At 38.9% G+C, this 11,735-nt stretch overlaps 1 protein-coding gene across 1 annotated transcript; it reads left to right on the forward strand.

Moving 5' to 3' along the window:
- The first annotated feature begins 36 nt into the window (after positions 1–36).
- Positions 37–11,055, forward strand: PMS2 (PMS1 homolog 2, mismatch repair system component). Its single transcript, XM_058815764.1, has 15 exons — positions 37–157; positions 382–521; positions 1,129–1,215; positions 2,264–2,366; positions 3,028–3,211; positions 3,677–3,844; positions 5,135–5,232; positions 5,538–5,637; positions 5,889–5,973; positions 6,376–6,528; positions 7,528–8,422; positions 9,197–9,364; positions 9,821–9,921; positions 10,116–10,285; positions 10,672–11,055. The coding sequence occupies exons 1-15, from the start codon at positions 138–140 to the stop codon at positions 10,813–10,815; spliced, it is 2,616 nt and encodes an 871-aa protein (XP_058671747.1). The 5' UTR covers positions 37–137; the 3' UTR covers positions 10,816–11,055.
- The last annotated feature ends 680 nt before the right edge of the window (positions 11,056–11,735 follow it).

The raw sequence follows: 11,735 nt of genomic DNA on the forward strand, positions 1-11,735 counted from the left end.
GATGGTGGGCGGGGTTACGCCGCCGGGCCGGGAGCGCCGTCCTTGTGGGGCGAGCGCGCTCCGGCCGCTCGCGGCGCTGAGCGAGCGGGGCGGGAGCCTGAGGAGAGCGCGGCGCGTACCGCCCCGCCGGGGCCCCGATGGAGGCGGCTGCGCCCTGGTGAGTGTGTGCACCGACCCGGCACCGGCCCTGGTCCCCGCGCTAGCACCCCCTGCCCAGGCCGCTTTGCTCCCCTCACGGGAGCCGCGCTCCTCGCACGGGCCGTACCCCGCGGTTCCGGCTTCCCCTGGTTCCTGCCTCCCCTCCCGGCTCGCCTGGGGAAGCCTGAGGGGTTTCTGCCGGCTCTCACCGCTGCCCGTGCTTTGCTGTCCCTCTGTCCCCAGCCCGCAGCCCGCCGGGGCCATCCGGCCCATCGACCGCCGGTCTGTGCATCGCATCTGCTCGGGGCAGGTCGTGCTGAACCTCGGCACTGCCGTGAAAGAGCTGCTGGAGAACAGCCTGGATGCCGGAGCTACCAACATCGGTAACTCTTCCTCGAATTTTGGAACTTTCCGTAGGCTTCTAAAGCACGTCTTTTCCCTCAAAACGAGTGCATGTAAACAAACCTGGGCAAATACTTTCTGTTTGGGCCAAGCATCTTTGCAGTGATTTTACACCTCAGGTTAATAAAGCATTCTTATTGCCAGACTCCAGCTGCATTCCTAGCAGCATGTGAGATTGTGTTACTTAATTTCTAGTGACCCTTTGGCCACTAAAAAAGTGGTTGTTCCATGCAGCAGCGGTGATCAGGCTGTGCCAGCCGCTGGCCTTGGGCTAGCACAGGGTAAAGGCGGGGCTGGCTTGCAGAGCATCCAGGATGGGGTAATTGGGAAAACTTCTGTTCAGACACAAGTTCAGTGAAGCTGAATTACCTGAAACTACAGACTGGTTTGCATTAGATTCATCTAACTTTTGATAGCTGTCAGGGGTTAGGGTGTTTTTTTTTGTTTGTTTGTGGTTTTTTTCCCTGTTATTATTCAATTTTGACATGGAAAGTTATTATTTGAAAAATTGACTTCAAGTGCAAAATTGATACCAAACGCCGTGTGTGAACATAAAGAATTAAAATACTTTATGACTCAATTTTGTAGATATAAAACTTAAAGATCATGGGGCAGAACTGATAGAAGTTTCAGATAATGGAGTTGGAGTGGAAGAGGAAAACTTTGAAGGCTTGAGTAAGTTGAAATTTTTTTGTAATTTAGATGTGGGCATTTAGTTTAATCATATTTAATGGACACTTGGCTTTTACATAATGTGTGTGTTACCTGCAAGACTTGAGCAACACTAGACTGATCTTCTGTGGTGCTCTTGTGGTTATAGTTCTTGTGCCTCAGAAATAGTCTTTGGTTACTTTGCTTATTTAAGTGGCACAAGCAATAGAAATAAGCACAGAGGAGAAAATCTTAAAAATCCATGTGGATTAATTCATGTTTAATCATTGGTCATTGTTGGAGTTGAGCTGTGTGGAAGGGGCTGCTTTGGGACGGTGAATTATAAACTCGAGTATTTGCTGAAGTGGAACTGACATTGTCCTGCCTGTCAAACTTCCCATTTGCTAGTCTGGAATTGCACAAAATGGGAGCAGAAACAACACTGTCTGATGAATCTAACTAACCACTGCAGCAGAAATACTGTCATTTCTTTTTTGATAAAGCACCTCGGAATCTTTTCCCCATAGGTTATTCCTCAGTAACTTTGGTGTTCACTGAGCAATTGTGGATCATCAGAAACTCAGTGTGCTGCTGTTCCAGCTCAGTGAGAGTTCAGGGGTGCTGCTCCTGGGTCAGTTTGTCAGCTGGTGACTGGTGCTGCACTGATGGTGTGCACTGAGTCCTCCTCAGCTGTGGTGGTGGCTGGGCTTGTCCTCTGTGCCCCATGCGCAGCACAGGCTGCTGCTGCTTCTGGCAGGACAAAATCTGTGACAGGTCCAGCAGCAGCACAGGCAGGTACTGTGTCCTGCTCTGAGGCACCTTGCAGAGCTTATAGCAACAATGCTGAATAAATCTGTGATGTAAGTGTGAAATGGCAGGTGCATCTGAGGATTTTAAAGAGCTCTTGTTTATAGCAGAAAGGGAAAGCAAGCAGTATTTTGTCTTTAATCGTTATGTGAAATGCAGTGAATTATACAGAAGGTGTTTTGCTTCTTGATATGCAGACAAAATGTACTTGCATAGACCAGTGGCACTTTGAAGTGAAATATAAATTTGAAATATCTTTTTCCAGCTCTGAAACATTACACATCAAAGATACAAGATTTTTCTGATCTAATACATGTTGAAACATTTGGGTTTCGAGGTGAAGCTTTGAGTTCACTGTGTGCATTAAGGTAATTAATATTATTTATTAGTAGTGGGAAGTTACTATATGCACAAAAGCACTGCACCCTTTCAGTTTACCATTACTGACAAAGTGGGGCTTTGGAAACTTCCAGTTCCTGACTGTCAGGTCAGTTTTGAACATTAGGTTGCATGACATCCTGATTGATTTCCAACCAAAATTATTCTGTGTTTCTAAGCACCTAATTGGTCATTTCATGTACAAAATTTGGTGTTACTTAAGGATGCAGATCTTTACAGGGTGGGATTGTGTATTTGCATGAGTATTTGATGTAAAGCACTGTAATATTTAAGTGCTGGTTGTTAGGTTGTAACTCATTAAGGTTGTACTTAAATTTCTTTCAGACCAACTGTAGATTTTAAATCAGCCCTTGTGCACAGTGCTGCTGGTATCTGTTAGTGAATGTAGTGTTTAGCAAAACTAGATTTTAACACTGAGTTTTATAAGAGGGGGATGAAAGGGATACAAATAAGAGTGTCTAGCTAGGGAAATGTTACACTACTCTAAAGAGCAGGTTCTTGGTTGTGTATGGGGAAGAGTTGTTTTGATGAAATTAACAGTATTGCTGTAGTTTCTATGCTGCTTGTCACGAGGAATAGATAAGATAATATGGTGCTCAGGGAATAATTCTGTTGCCTCTCTCCTCCCAGTGATGTCACCATTTTCACCTGTCACAAGTCAGCAAAGGTTGGGACCCGTTTGGTGTTTGATCACAATGGCAGAATCACCCAGAGGGCTCCTTTCCCCCGGCAGCAGGGCACCACTGTCAGCATCCAGCAGTTGTTTTACACCTTACCAGTGCGGCACAAAGAGTTCCAGAGAAACATCAAAAAGGTCAGAAATTCCCAATTCAAAGCAGTATTGTCCCCCAGAATTCATTCACTGCTGAATGAAATTCACTTCTCTGTAGAATGTACTGATTACAGACTATTTCATGCCTGTCTTACATCTTTATCAAATAACAAAAGTCTTCTTGCATGCTTTTCTCTTCTACTTTGCAATATTTGGATTTAAAGGTTCATTCTCAGATTTTGAAAAGAATCCATACCATGATCACTTATCTCTATTTTAAAACCAAACTGCTGTGTTGTGGCTAAATATGTCTTGTAAACATCCTATTTATTTTTAAAGTACTATTTTTCATCTATATATATATATTTTTTTTAATTTAGCTCGTAAAGATTTTAAGGATAAAGCTCCCCCCTTTGTTACCTGCAGATATTGAATGTTTTGTTTATACATTTGTGTTTTAAAAAGAGACATTTCATATGAATTTGAACTTTCTTTTTACTTTAATAGGAATATGCAAAAATGGTCCAGCTGTTGCAGGCCTACTGTATTATTTCCAAAGGAGTGAGGATTAACTGCACTAATCAAATTGGCCAGGGGAAAAAAAGCTGTGTGATATCCACTGCTGGAAGTCCCAGTTTAAAGGAGAACATTGGAGCAGTATTTGGACAAAAACAGGTATTGCTTTTATTATTGAAAAGAGAGAGGATGTAGCTGTGTAGAGGGAATTGTAATATTTAGTAAGTGTGAGAGGATGGAGTGTTGGTCTGCAGCGCACCCCAGAGGCCGACAGAGGAGAGACACCCCGGCCTCCACGGACTCTGAAAGTCCTGGATCTGCTCAGAAATGTTTTAGAAGTTATTTACAACATGGGGTTATGGCTTAATATCTCTCTGAAGCCAGTTTTAAGAGCTGTTGTGTCAGCAAATGGACTGTGTGTCACAAGAACAAGCAATTTTAAAAAATCCTTAAAATGGTGTGATGTGAAAGTCTTAACTGAAGAACAGAAAACTGAGGTGTATCCACATTGGCAAGCTCTTCCTATGAAACTAAGTAACTTTATTCTGGAATCCCCTTTAAATTCTTTATTCTGCAATCCCCTTTAAATGGGATTGCAGTCAGCCCCTGTAAAGCTGTAGACTGTGATGCTTTCTAAGGTAAGCTATAAAAATAGTTGTTATCCTCTAGATAAGAGCAGAGATGATAAAAAGCTCAAAAACATCCTTCCTGCAGTCATCAGATATATTGAGTGGTTGATAGCTGCTGGCTGTTGATAAACAATTTTTCCCTCCACAGTGCCCATCCAGAGATCTCAAAGCCTGTTCATGCTGTGGCTGAAAGATGGGAGGGAAGATGTCACTTTGTCTTGCCTGTGGCACCAAGCATAGTTGAAAATTGAGTGTTATCTGAATAGAATGTTTAGCTTATAGTCTGTATTTTAATGTTTAATACTTAAATTGATAGGAGCTGCTCTAATGGCAGAAAAATAATAGTGGCATGACTGGGAACATGTTTCTGGTAAATGTAACTGTTCTTAGGGAGCTTGTGATTCAAATAACACATTTTTAATAGTTTTATTGTCCTTTTAAAAGAAACTCCTATTACTCTTTTTGTCTTTTAGCATAAAACTTGTTTAGGTCATATATATGTCAAACTGTGAATCATTTTGTTGTTCTGCCTGTGTACATTTAATGTAAGGGTCTGTGAAATAACTTAAGCACAGGTTGTGATATCAAAGGATGAAAACAGGCATTTCTTAGAGGAATATCTCTGTTTCTCAGTAAACAGTGCTATTATCTTCTAGTGGGTTTGGATATTTTAAGTGTTTGTGTTGGTCAGCTCTTGGTCAGCCAAACCCACTATTTTTCTCAAGTAAATTTTAAGGCTATTAAAGGACAATAAAATAGAAGGGGAAAATCTCTATAGGTTTGATGTTTCACTTCTTTCCCTTTTTTTTTCTTTTTTCAGTTGCAGAGCCTTATTCCTTTTGTTCAGCTTCTTCCTAGTGAAGCTGTTTGTGAAGAATATGGACTCAACCCTGCTGACATGCCACAAAATCTTTATAGGTAATTAGGAAAGTACAAATCACTGCTGCCTGTGGCACTTTACCATAAACCAAAATTTAAAATAATAAAGTGAAAAAAAAAAGCTGTGATTTATAGTATTAAAAAGAGCCAAGAACAGCATAGTAGATACTGGAATGCAGTTTTGTAGTAGCCTTTGTCGGACAAGGAATTGGGAGAGGAAATGTGTATTTACATATTCACTGCTGCTGTATAATAGTGTTTCCTTAAGCCCCTTATAAAGCACATTCCCCCCAAACTTGCTTCTCTCATCCATTTCCCTTCCTCTCACATTGTTTACCCAACAGCATTGGTGGTTTCATTTCCCGCTGTGATCACGGTGTGGGAAGGAGCACGACAGACAGACAGTTCTTCTTCATCAACCACCGGCCCTGTGATCCTGCCAAGGTGAGGGAGTTTTCTGTCATCAGCCCCATTAACTCAATATTCTCTGGAAACCTCAGCATTAGCACTCATGTGTATGTTTGTTTCTTGGTAGTAGAAGTTCCTCTGTCTCAAGTTCCTGTCTTAGTTGTGTCTTTGAGTGAACAAGATCTTAATCATACAATATATGTTTTAGTACATTACTTAATATACACTGGTGCAAAATAGAAGATAATATTTTTGAAATTTATTGGTTTTTTTCACCTTTTTTGCAGGTGGTCAAGATTGTGAATGAAGTTTATCACTTACACAATAAACACCAGTATCCATTTGTTGTCCTTAACATTGGGGTAGATTCTGGTACGTTCTGAATAATTTTTAGTAACTTCAGTAATGGCTATTACAGTATTACAGTTTATTCTTCAATGATGTTTGTATTTAGAGAATATTTTCATTTTCATCTGTATGACTTCCTGCACTCTGGGGACTTTTTAAGGCCATGTTGGTGAGGGAGAAATAGATTCTAACTGTGGTTCCACTATTTTTCCCCTCCACCTTTTCTATACTCAAAAATATCTTCTTAAGTGATGAGGAAAAGGTCATCTTAACTACAAGAAAACTTGTATCGTGTGTTTGTTTGCTGGGATGTTGAGACAGTTAAATCTGATTTGCCAATAAAATGGCAAACAAACCAGAACTAATTCTGTGCAATAACATTGCATTTTATTTGTTAAGCAGTTCTTTTTTTCTTTTTTTTTCCAGAGTGTGTTGACATCAATGTAACTCCTGACAAAAGGCAAATTTTACTTCAGGAGGAAAAGTTTTTATTAGCAATTCTAAAGACTTCTCTGATGGAGATGTTTGGTAGTGATGTTAACAAACTAAATGTCAATCAGAAACTTCTGGACATTGCAGGTAGGACACAAAATGTGAAAGTTTTGAGTATGATATATGGCAGAGAATTAAAGATGGAAAAAAGTGTTTTTAAAAACCCAAAAAAGAAACGAAAAAGAAAATTAAATAAAAACTAAAGAAGGACCCAAACTTATTAAGTGATTATTATGGAAATGACACATGCCAGCACAGCAGGATTGACAGTCAACTTTGTGAAGAAAAAATTCACGCAGAATTAATCGATAATGCTTGCAAAAGATTTCTCCCAATATACTAAAAGGGACATATGGCTTTTTTATGAAAATGTCTGTGAGAAAAAATGGTTAAGTGGTCATAAATAAAATAGAAAAATTAAGTATGAGTTTATTGGGTTTTAAACTTTGATTCTTTTATGTTACCTACAGAAATTGATGATTCTCTTGTGACTGTGCAGTCTTTCAAGATCATCTCATTCTCTTCCTTTCATTCAACAGAGCCCCTTCTAATTTTCCTTTTTGCTGACCTACAGAATCAGTTGTAGCCTGATTCCCACTGTTGTTTTAAATTAACCTTCAGTAAAATCCTGTTTGGACTGGCAGTTGATGGGGTTGAAGTTCTCTAGTGACCAGCAAATCCCATATACTCTAAGTGTCTATTCTGCCAGCTCCTTAACACTTTGCCAGTGGAATTTTATGTGACCATTAAAGTGTAAGAGCAATTCACTTTTCATTGTCACTCTGTCATTAAACTCTTCTGATAATATAAATAAATATGCTGATTGGACTGATGACTGTTCCAGTTGAAAAAGAGACTACAAATTAATTCTTAGTAGTTGTGATTAAATGTCCTCAAGATGTAACTGTTTCTGTGTTTGATATTAATGCATTTCAGCCCTGTATTCACTGTCTGAAGCTTCAGGGCTCCTTTGAGCTGTTGGCTATTTTTCCACCTCTTTTCATTCCTTTTCCTAAAGTACATAATTTAATTCATGTTTCCAGCTAACTTAGAATCTTGAAATACTCTGTATTGTGATTTCATTAGGTAACTTGAAGAAGACACTTCCTGAAGAGGCAGAAAAGCCTCAGGCAGACATGCTGTCTGACTCTGAGACTGAGAGTCCAAGTGGTGAAGGCAAAAGAATAATGACTCTTGCCAGATTAAGGGAGTCATTCTCTCTCCATCAAGCAACAGAAAGTAATTTTCAAAGCTCTAAAAAGGTAAAACAGCAGCACAGTTCCCCTAGACAAAGGTTACTCGATCCCACTGGGGGGACTGTAAAGATTCAAAGGTCTGTCTTGACTAAGAAGGCTGAAAGTTGTCAGAAGTTGGACTCAAAGGTGTCAATTCCAAGGAGACACTTGGGAAAATTAGAAAATGCTTCAGATTCTGGATTCTGTAGTATTTCTGAGTCAGATGCTGGATGTAGTACACCAGAAGCTGGAAGCTGGATCAATAATGAAAGTGCAGTTAATTCTGAGGAAGAATTCTGTAGCACAGAAGAAGAGATGCAGAAGGAATGTCTTCAAACTGCTGGGTGCAGTAAGAAATCACTGGATTGTGATGTTCAGGTCTTGGGCACTGAACCTGAGCTAGGTCAAGTGAATGACTGGACTGATCAAAACAAGCTTTCTCAAGAAGCAAATGGTTATTCCCCAAGAGTAAAACGTTTTAAAAGCAGAAACTTTAAAAGTGAAGCAGATGATTCCAAGGCAGACAAATATCCTGAAGAAAAGAATGCTAGTGTTGATGTACTGGTGGAAGTTAAAAAGAAAATTGTGCCTCTTGAATTCTCTATGAAGGTTTTGGCAGAGAAAGTAAAAAAGGTAATACAGCAACAACAGAAAAATACAGAAACTGAAAATTACAGAAGATTTAAAGCAAAAATTAGTCCTGGGGACAATAAAGTTGCAGAAGATGAATTAAGAAAAGAGATCAGGTATTTCTGCTTTCAGTTGTTTAATGTATTCTACTCCTCAGTTCATTAAATTAGTTAAGCAAAAATATAAGACTTGTCTTGAGGGTGGCAAGAGGCTTGCATGTACCTGCTAGGTTTGGGTCTATTTTTTAATGTCACAAAAAAACTATTTGATGAGTTATTTTACTGACAGAGCAGCTACTTGGACTAAGTGTAAACAGAATGCGAAGCCACAAACTTCATGGATTTGGCTTAGATCAGCCTTGTAAATTGCAGCTCAGTCAGAGAACCACCAAATGTCATGACAGATAGCACACTGAAAAGACTGCATAGCTCATATTCCTCCCTTGTGTGAATGAAATTTGATGAGACATCCCTGGAAAAATAAAGTTACATTCTGGTGGTCAGGGGACAGTCAGTGTCTGTGATTTGTTAATATTTGGCTTCAAAAAATGTGTTAGGAAAGTCTTTAATTGTGAAAAGAAGGCAAATATGTCAGCTGCCTTCAAAACCACCCTGCCATCTTCAGTGTTACTTACCTGGGCTATTGCCATATTGCCTGCTTCTAATTTTGTTTTCACAAATGGGGGGAACCTGTCTTAATGATGGATTTTGTTCTGCCAGAAAGGACCTCATAGGTCATTGGCAGATTTTCAACACTTATATCCTGCTTAAATAAGATTTTTTTTTTAATATAAAGTGTGTTCTGCAGGGGAGAAACAGAAGTTTTTAAGTTTTACATGATAACTGATAAGGGTCTAATTCATAATCTCTTTTTTTTTTTTTTGTATACAGTAAAGAAATGTTTTCAAAAATGGAAATCATTGGCCAGTTCAATTTAGGGTTTATAATAGCAAAGCTGAATTCTGATCTTTTCATAATTGACCAGCATGCTACTGATGAGAAATACAACTTTGAGATGTTGCAACAGCACACTGTTCTCCAGGGTCAGAAGCTGATAGTGTAAGTATTCTCAGTGTTTAACAATAACATGTGTTGAATTCAATGTTTCAGAAGGATATCTATGATTTATATTTATGTAGCATTTCACACATTCAGAACACTTGAGACTCAAGTGGTTTTTATATTCTGTGTTTCCAAGAGTCAATCCTTACATGAAACATCAATTCCATGGGTGCAGTTGTAGCTGTGCAGAAAGTCAGTGGTCAAACAGATTTCCCACAGTGACAGGATATTGGAAACTGTTCCTGCAGCAAGGAATGCTGCCCAACTGACTTCATCTGCTGAGTAACACTTGGAAGCAACTGTTACCTAGTGAGATTTATTTTTTTCACACAGCAGAGTGAAAAGTTTTACTACAGAGCTCTGTTTTAAGTATTTCTAGGTTGTTTCTGAAATCAGTCTTTAATGCTCTGCACTGTGTATCTATGCAGCTCCATCTTTTTTTCTCTCTTTCAGGCCTCAAAATCTCAATTTAACAGCAGTAAATGAAACTGTATTGATTGAAAACCTGGAAATATTCAGAAAAAATGGCTTTGATTTTGTCATAAATGAAAATGGTGAGTTTGGATGATGTTAAAAGGACATCTGCCATAGTTACCACTTTAGTTACATTCTATCAAAAGATTAAACATTAGTATATATGCACATCACATCATAATAACATTTTGAAGTAGTTTCTCAGCTTTTCTCTCAAGAAAAAAGTAATTTTTTGTACTTCTCTGTATCTTTATTGTCGTTGCAAACCTTCCAGCTCCTGTAACTCAAAGAGTTAAATTGGTATCATTGCCAACCAGCAAAAACTGGACTTTTGGGCCACAAGACATAGATGAGCTGATTTTCATGTTGAGTGACTGCCCTGGAGTGATGTGCAGGCCCTCCAGGGTCAGGCAGATGTTTGCTTCTCGAGCTTGCAGGAAGTCTGTAAGTACTGCACTTGATGTTTGTGTTCAAATAAATAAATAAATCCATTTCCTGATGTAGTGCAGGTGGCTGTATCTGCATGTGCATTGCAGGGCAAGTTTATTTACTGCTGAGTGTTAACAGCTAATATCCTTCCTTCTGTTCCTCATGTTTTTATCTAATGTACCTTGGGAAATATTTCTGCTAGTTTTTTTATTTTGTTCCAAACTAATGCACTCATGAACCCACTGTGAGCTGTGTTTTGTCTTCTGATTGTCTGATTGAAGGTGGTTTTTATTTTAATGCTTTGTACAGAATTTGCTATGGTAGCTGAAGTACTGCTCTGGTCTGTGTCAGCTAGCAAATGGAAAAAGGAAAGAATTCATTTTTTTTTTCTTTGCTTGCAGGTGATGATTGGAACTGCACTGAATGTGCAGGAAATGAGAAAACTGATCACCCACATGGGTGAGATTGAGCATCCCTGGAACTGCCCCCATGGAAGGCCTACTATGAGACACATAGTCAGTTTGGACTTGATTTCACCACAATAAGTCAGTGTCTGTTTATTGACATTTTAAATTTTAAACCTTGGCAATATTTTGGGCTTTTATCATGATTCTCTTATTTGGAGTAAAAATAATTTTAGGCAGTCTTCAAGTTGGAAACAAGAGCACTTGGAGGCATTCAGCAGGGTTTCCTTGTTATGCCTGTCATCAATACCAACATCCTGGAATTCATGTAAATAGCTTCTCTCTTATTGCAATTTACTGTGTCTTGTACTTCTTTGAGCAGCAGTCAAAACTTTTATAAAATAAATACATTTATATATAAAGATAAGAAGTAGCTGAACTTCATTCATAGAAATACACTGATTCTGAAAGTCAAGTGAAATGTGAATTCAAGTCCCTGGCAATGCCATAAACCAAATATTAGTTTTCAATGTTTATACATCACATATATGATAATTTTAGAGAAAATTAAAATTATACATGAGTTTAAATATTTTTTCTTATACCAAAGCTGGGTTTTGTTAGATAATGACTTAGAGCTTTAATATTGCATTTAATGATTAATTTCCTGTTATCCGTGTTTAAGACTTGAATAGAATTATTAGTCTGGCATAATTACTTTTTATTAGCATTGTTCCCTTCCAAATTCCGAACCTGTTTTTCAAGAACAGGGATTCTTCGCCTGATAATGAATGGGAAAAAAAGCTGGCACTGCCAGTTAGGTCAGTCCAAATTCTATCTCAGTAAAATCAAAACAGGCAGAAAATTATCTGTTTGAATCAGAATCCATTAAAACGGGTAGCTACGCTCTACCAGTTCTGTAGGACCAAGATTTAACCCAAGAAATCTGTGTTTATGTATCGTGTTCCCTTCATGCTCCATTTGCCACTGATGGAGCTGTGGCCATGATGCTGCTGCTGTTCCTCCAGTCCGCGCCGCTTCTCCGAATAACGTGGCAGAGC

This window comes from Ammospiza caudacuta, chromosome 17 (assembly GCF_027887145.1).
Source record: "Ammospiza caudacuta isolate bAmmCau1 chromosome 17, bAmmCau1.pri, whole genome shotgun sequence".
NCBI classification, from domain to species: domain Eukaryota; kingdom Metazoa; phylum Chordata; class Aves; order Passeriformes; family Passerellidae; genus Ammospiza; species Ammospiza caudacuta.

Coding starts and splice junctions, on each gene's coding strand:
- PMS2 (XM_058815764.1), top strand. CDS start 138: ATGGAGGCGGCTGCGCCCTG. Junction 2,367..3,027: donor AGTTCACTGTGTGCATTAAG/GTAATTAATATT, acceptor CTCTCCTCCCAG/TGATGTCACCATTTTCACCT. Junction 5,638..5,888: donor GGCCCTGTGATCCTGCCAAG/GTGAGGGAGTTT, acceptor CCTTTTTTGCAG/GTGGTCAAGATTGTGAATGA.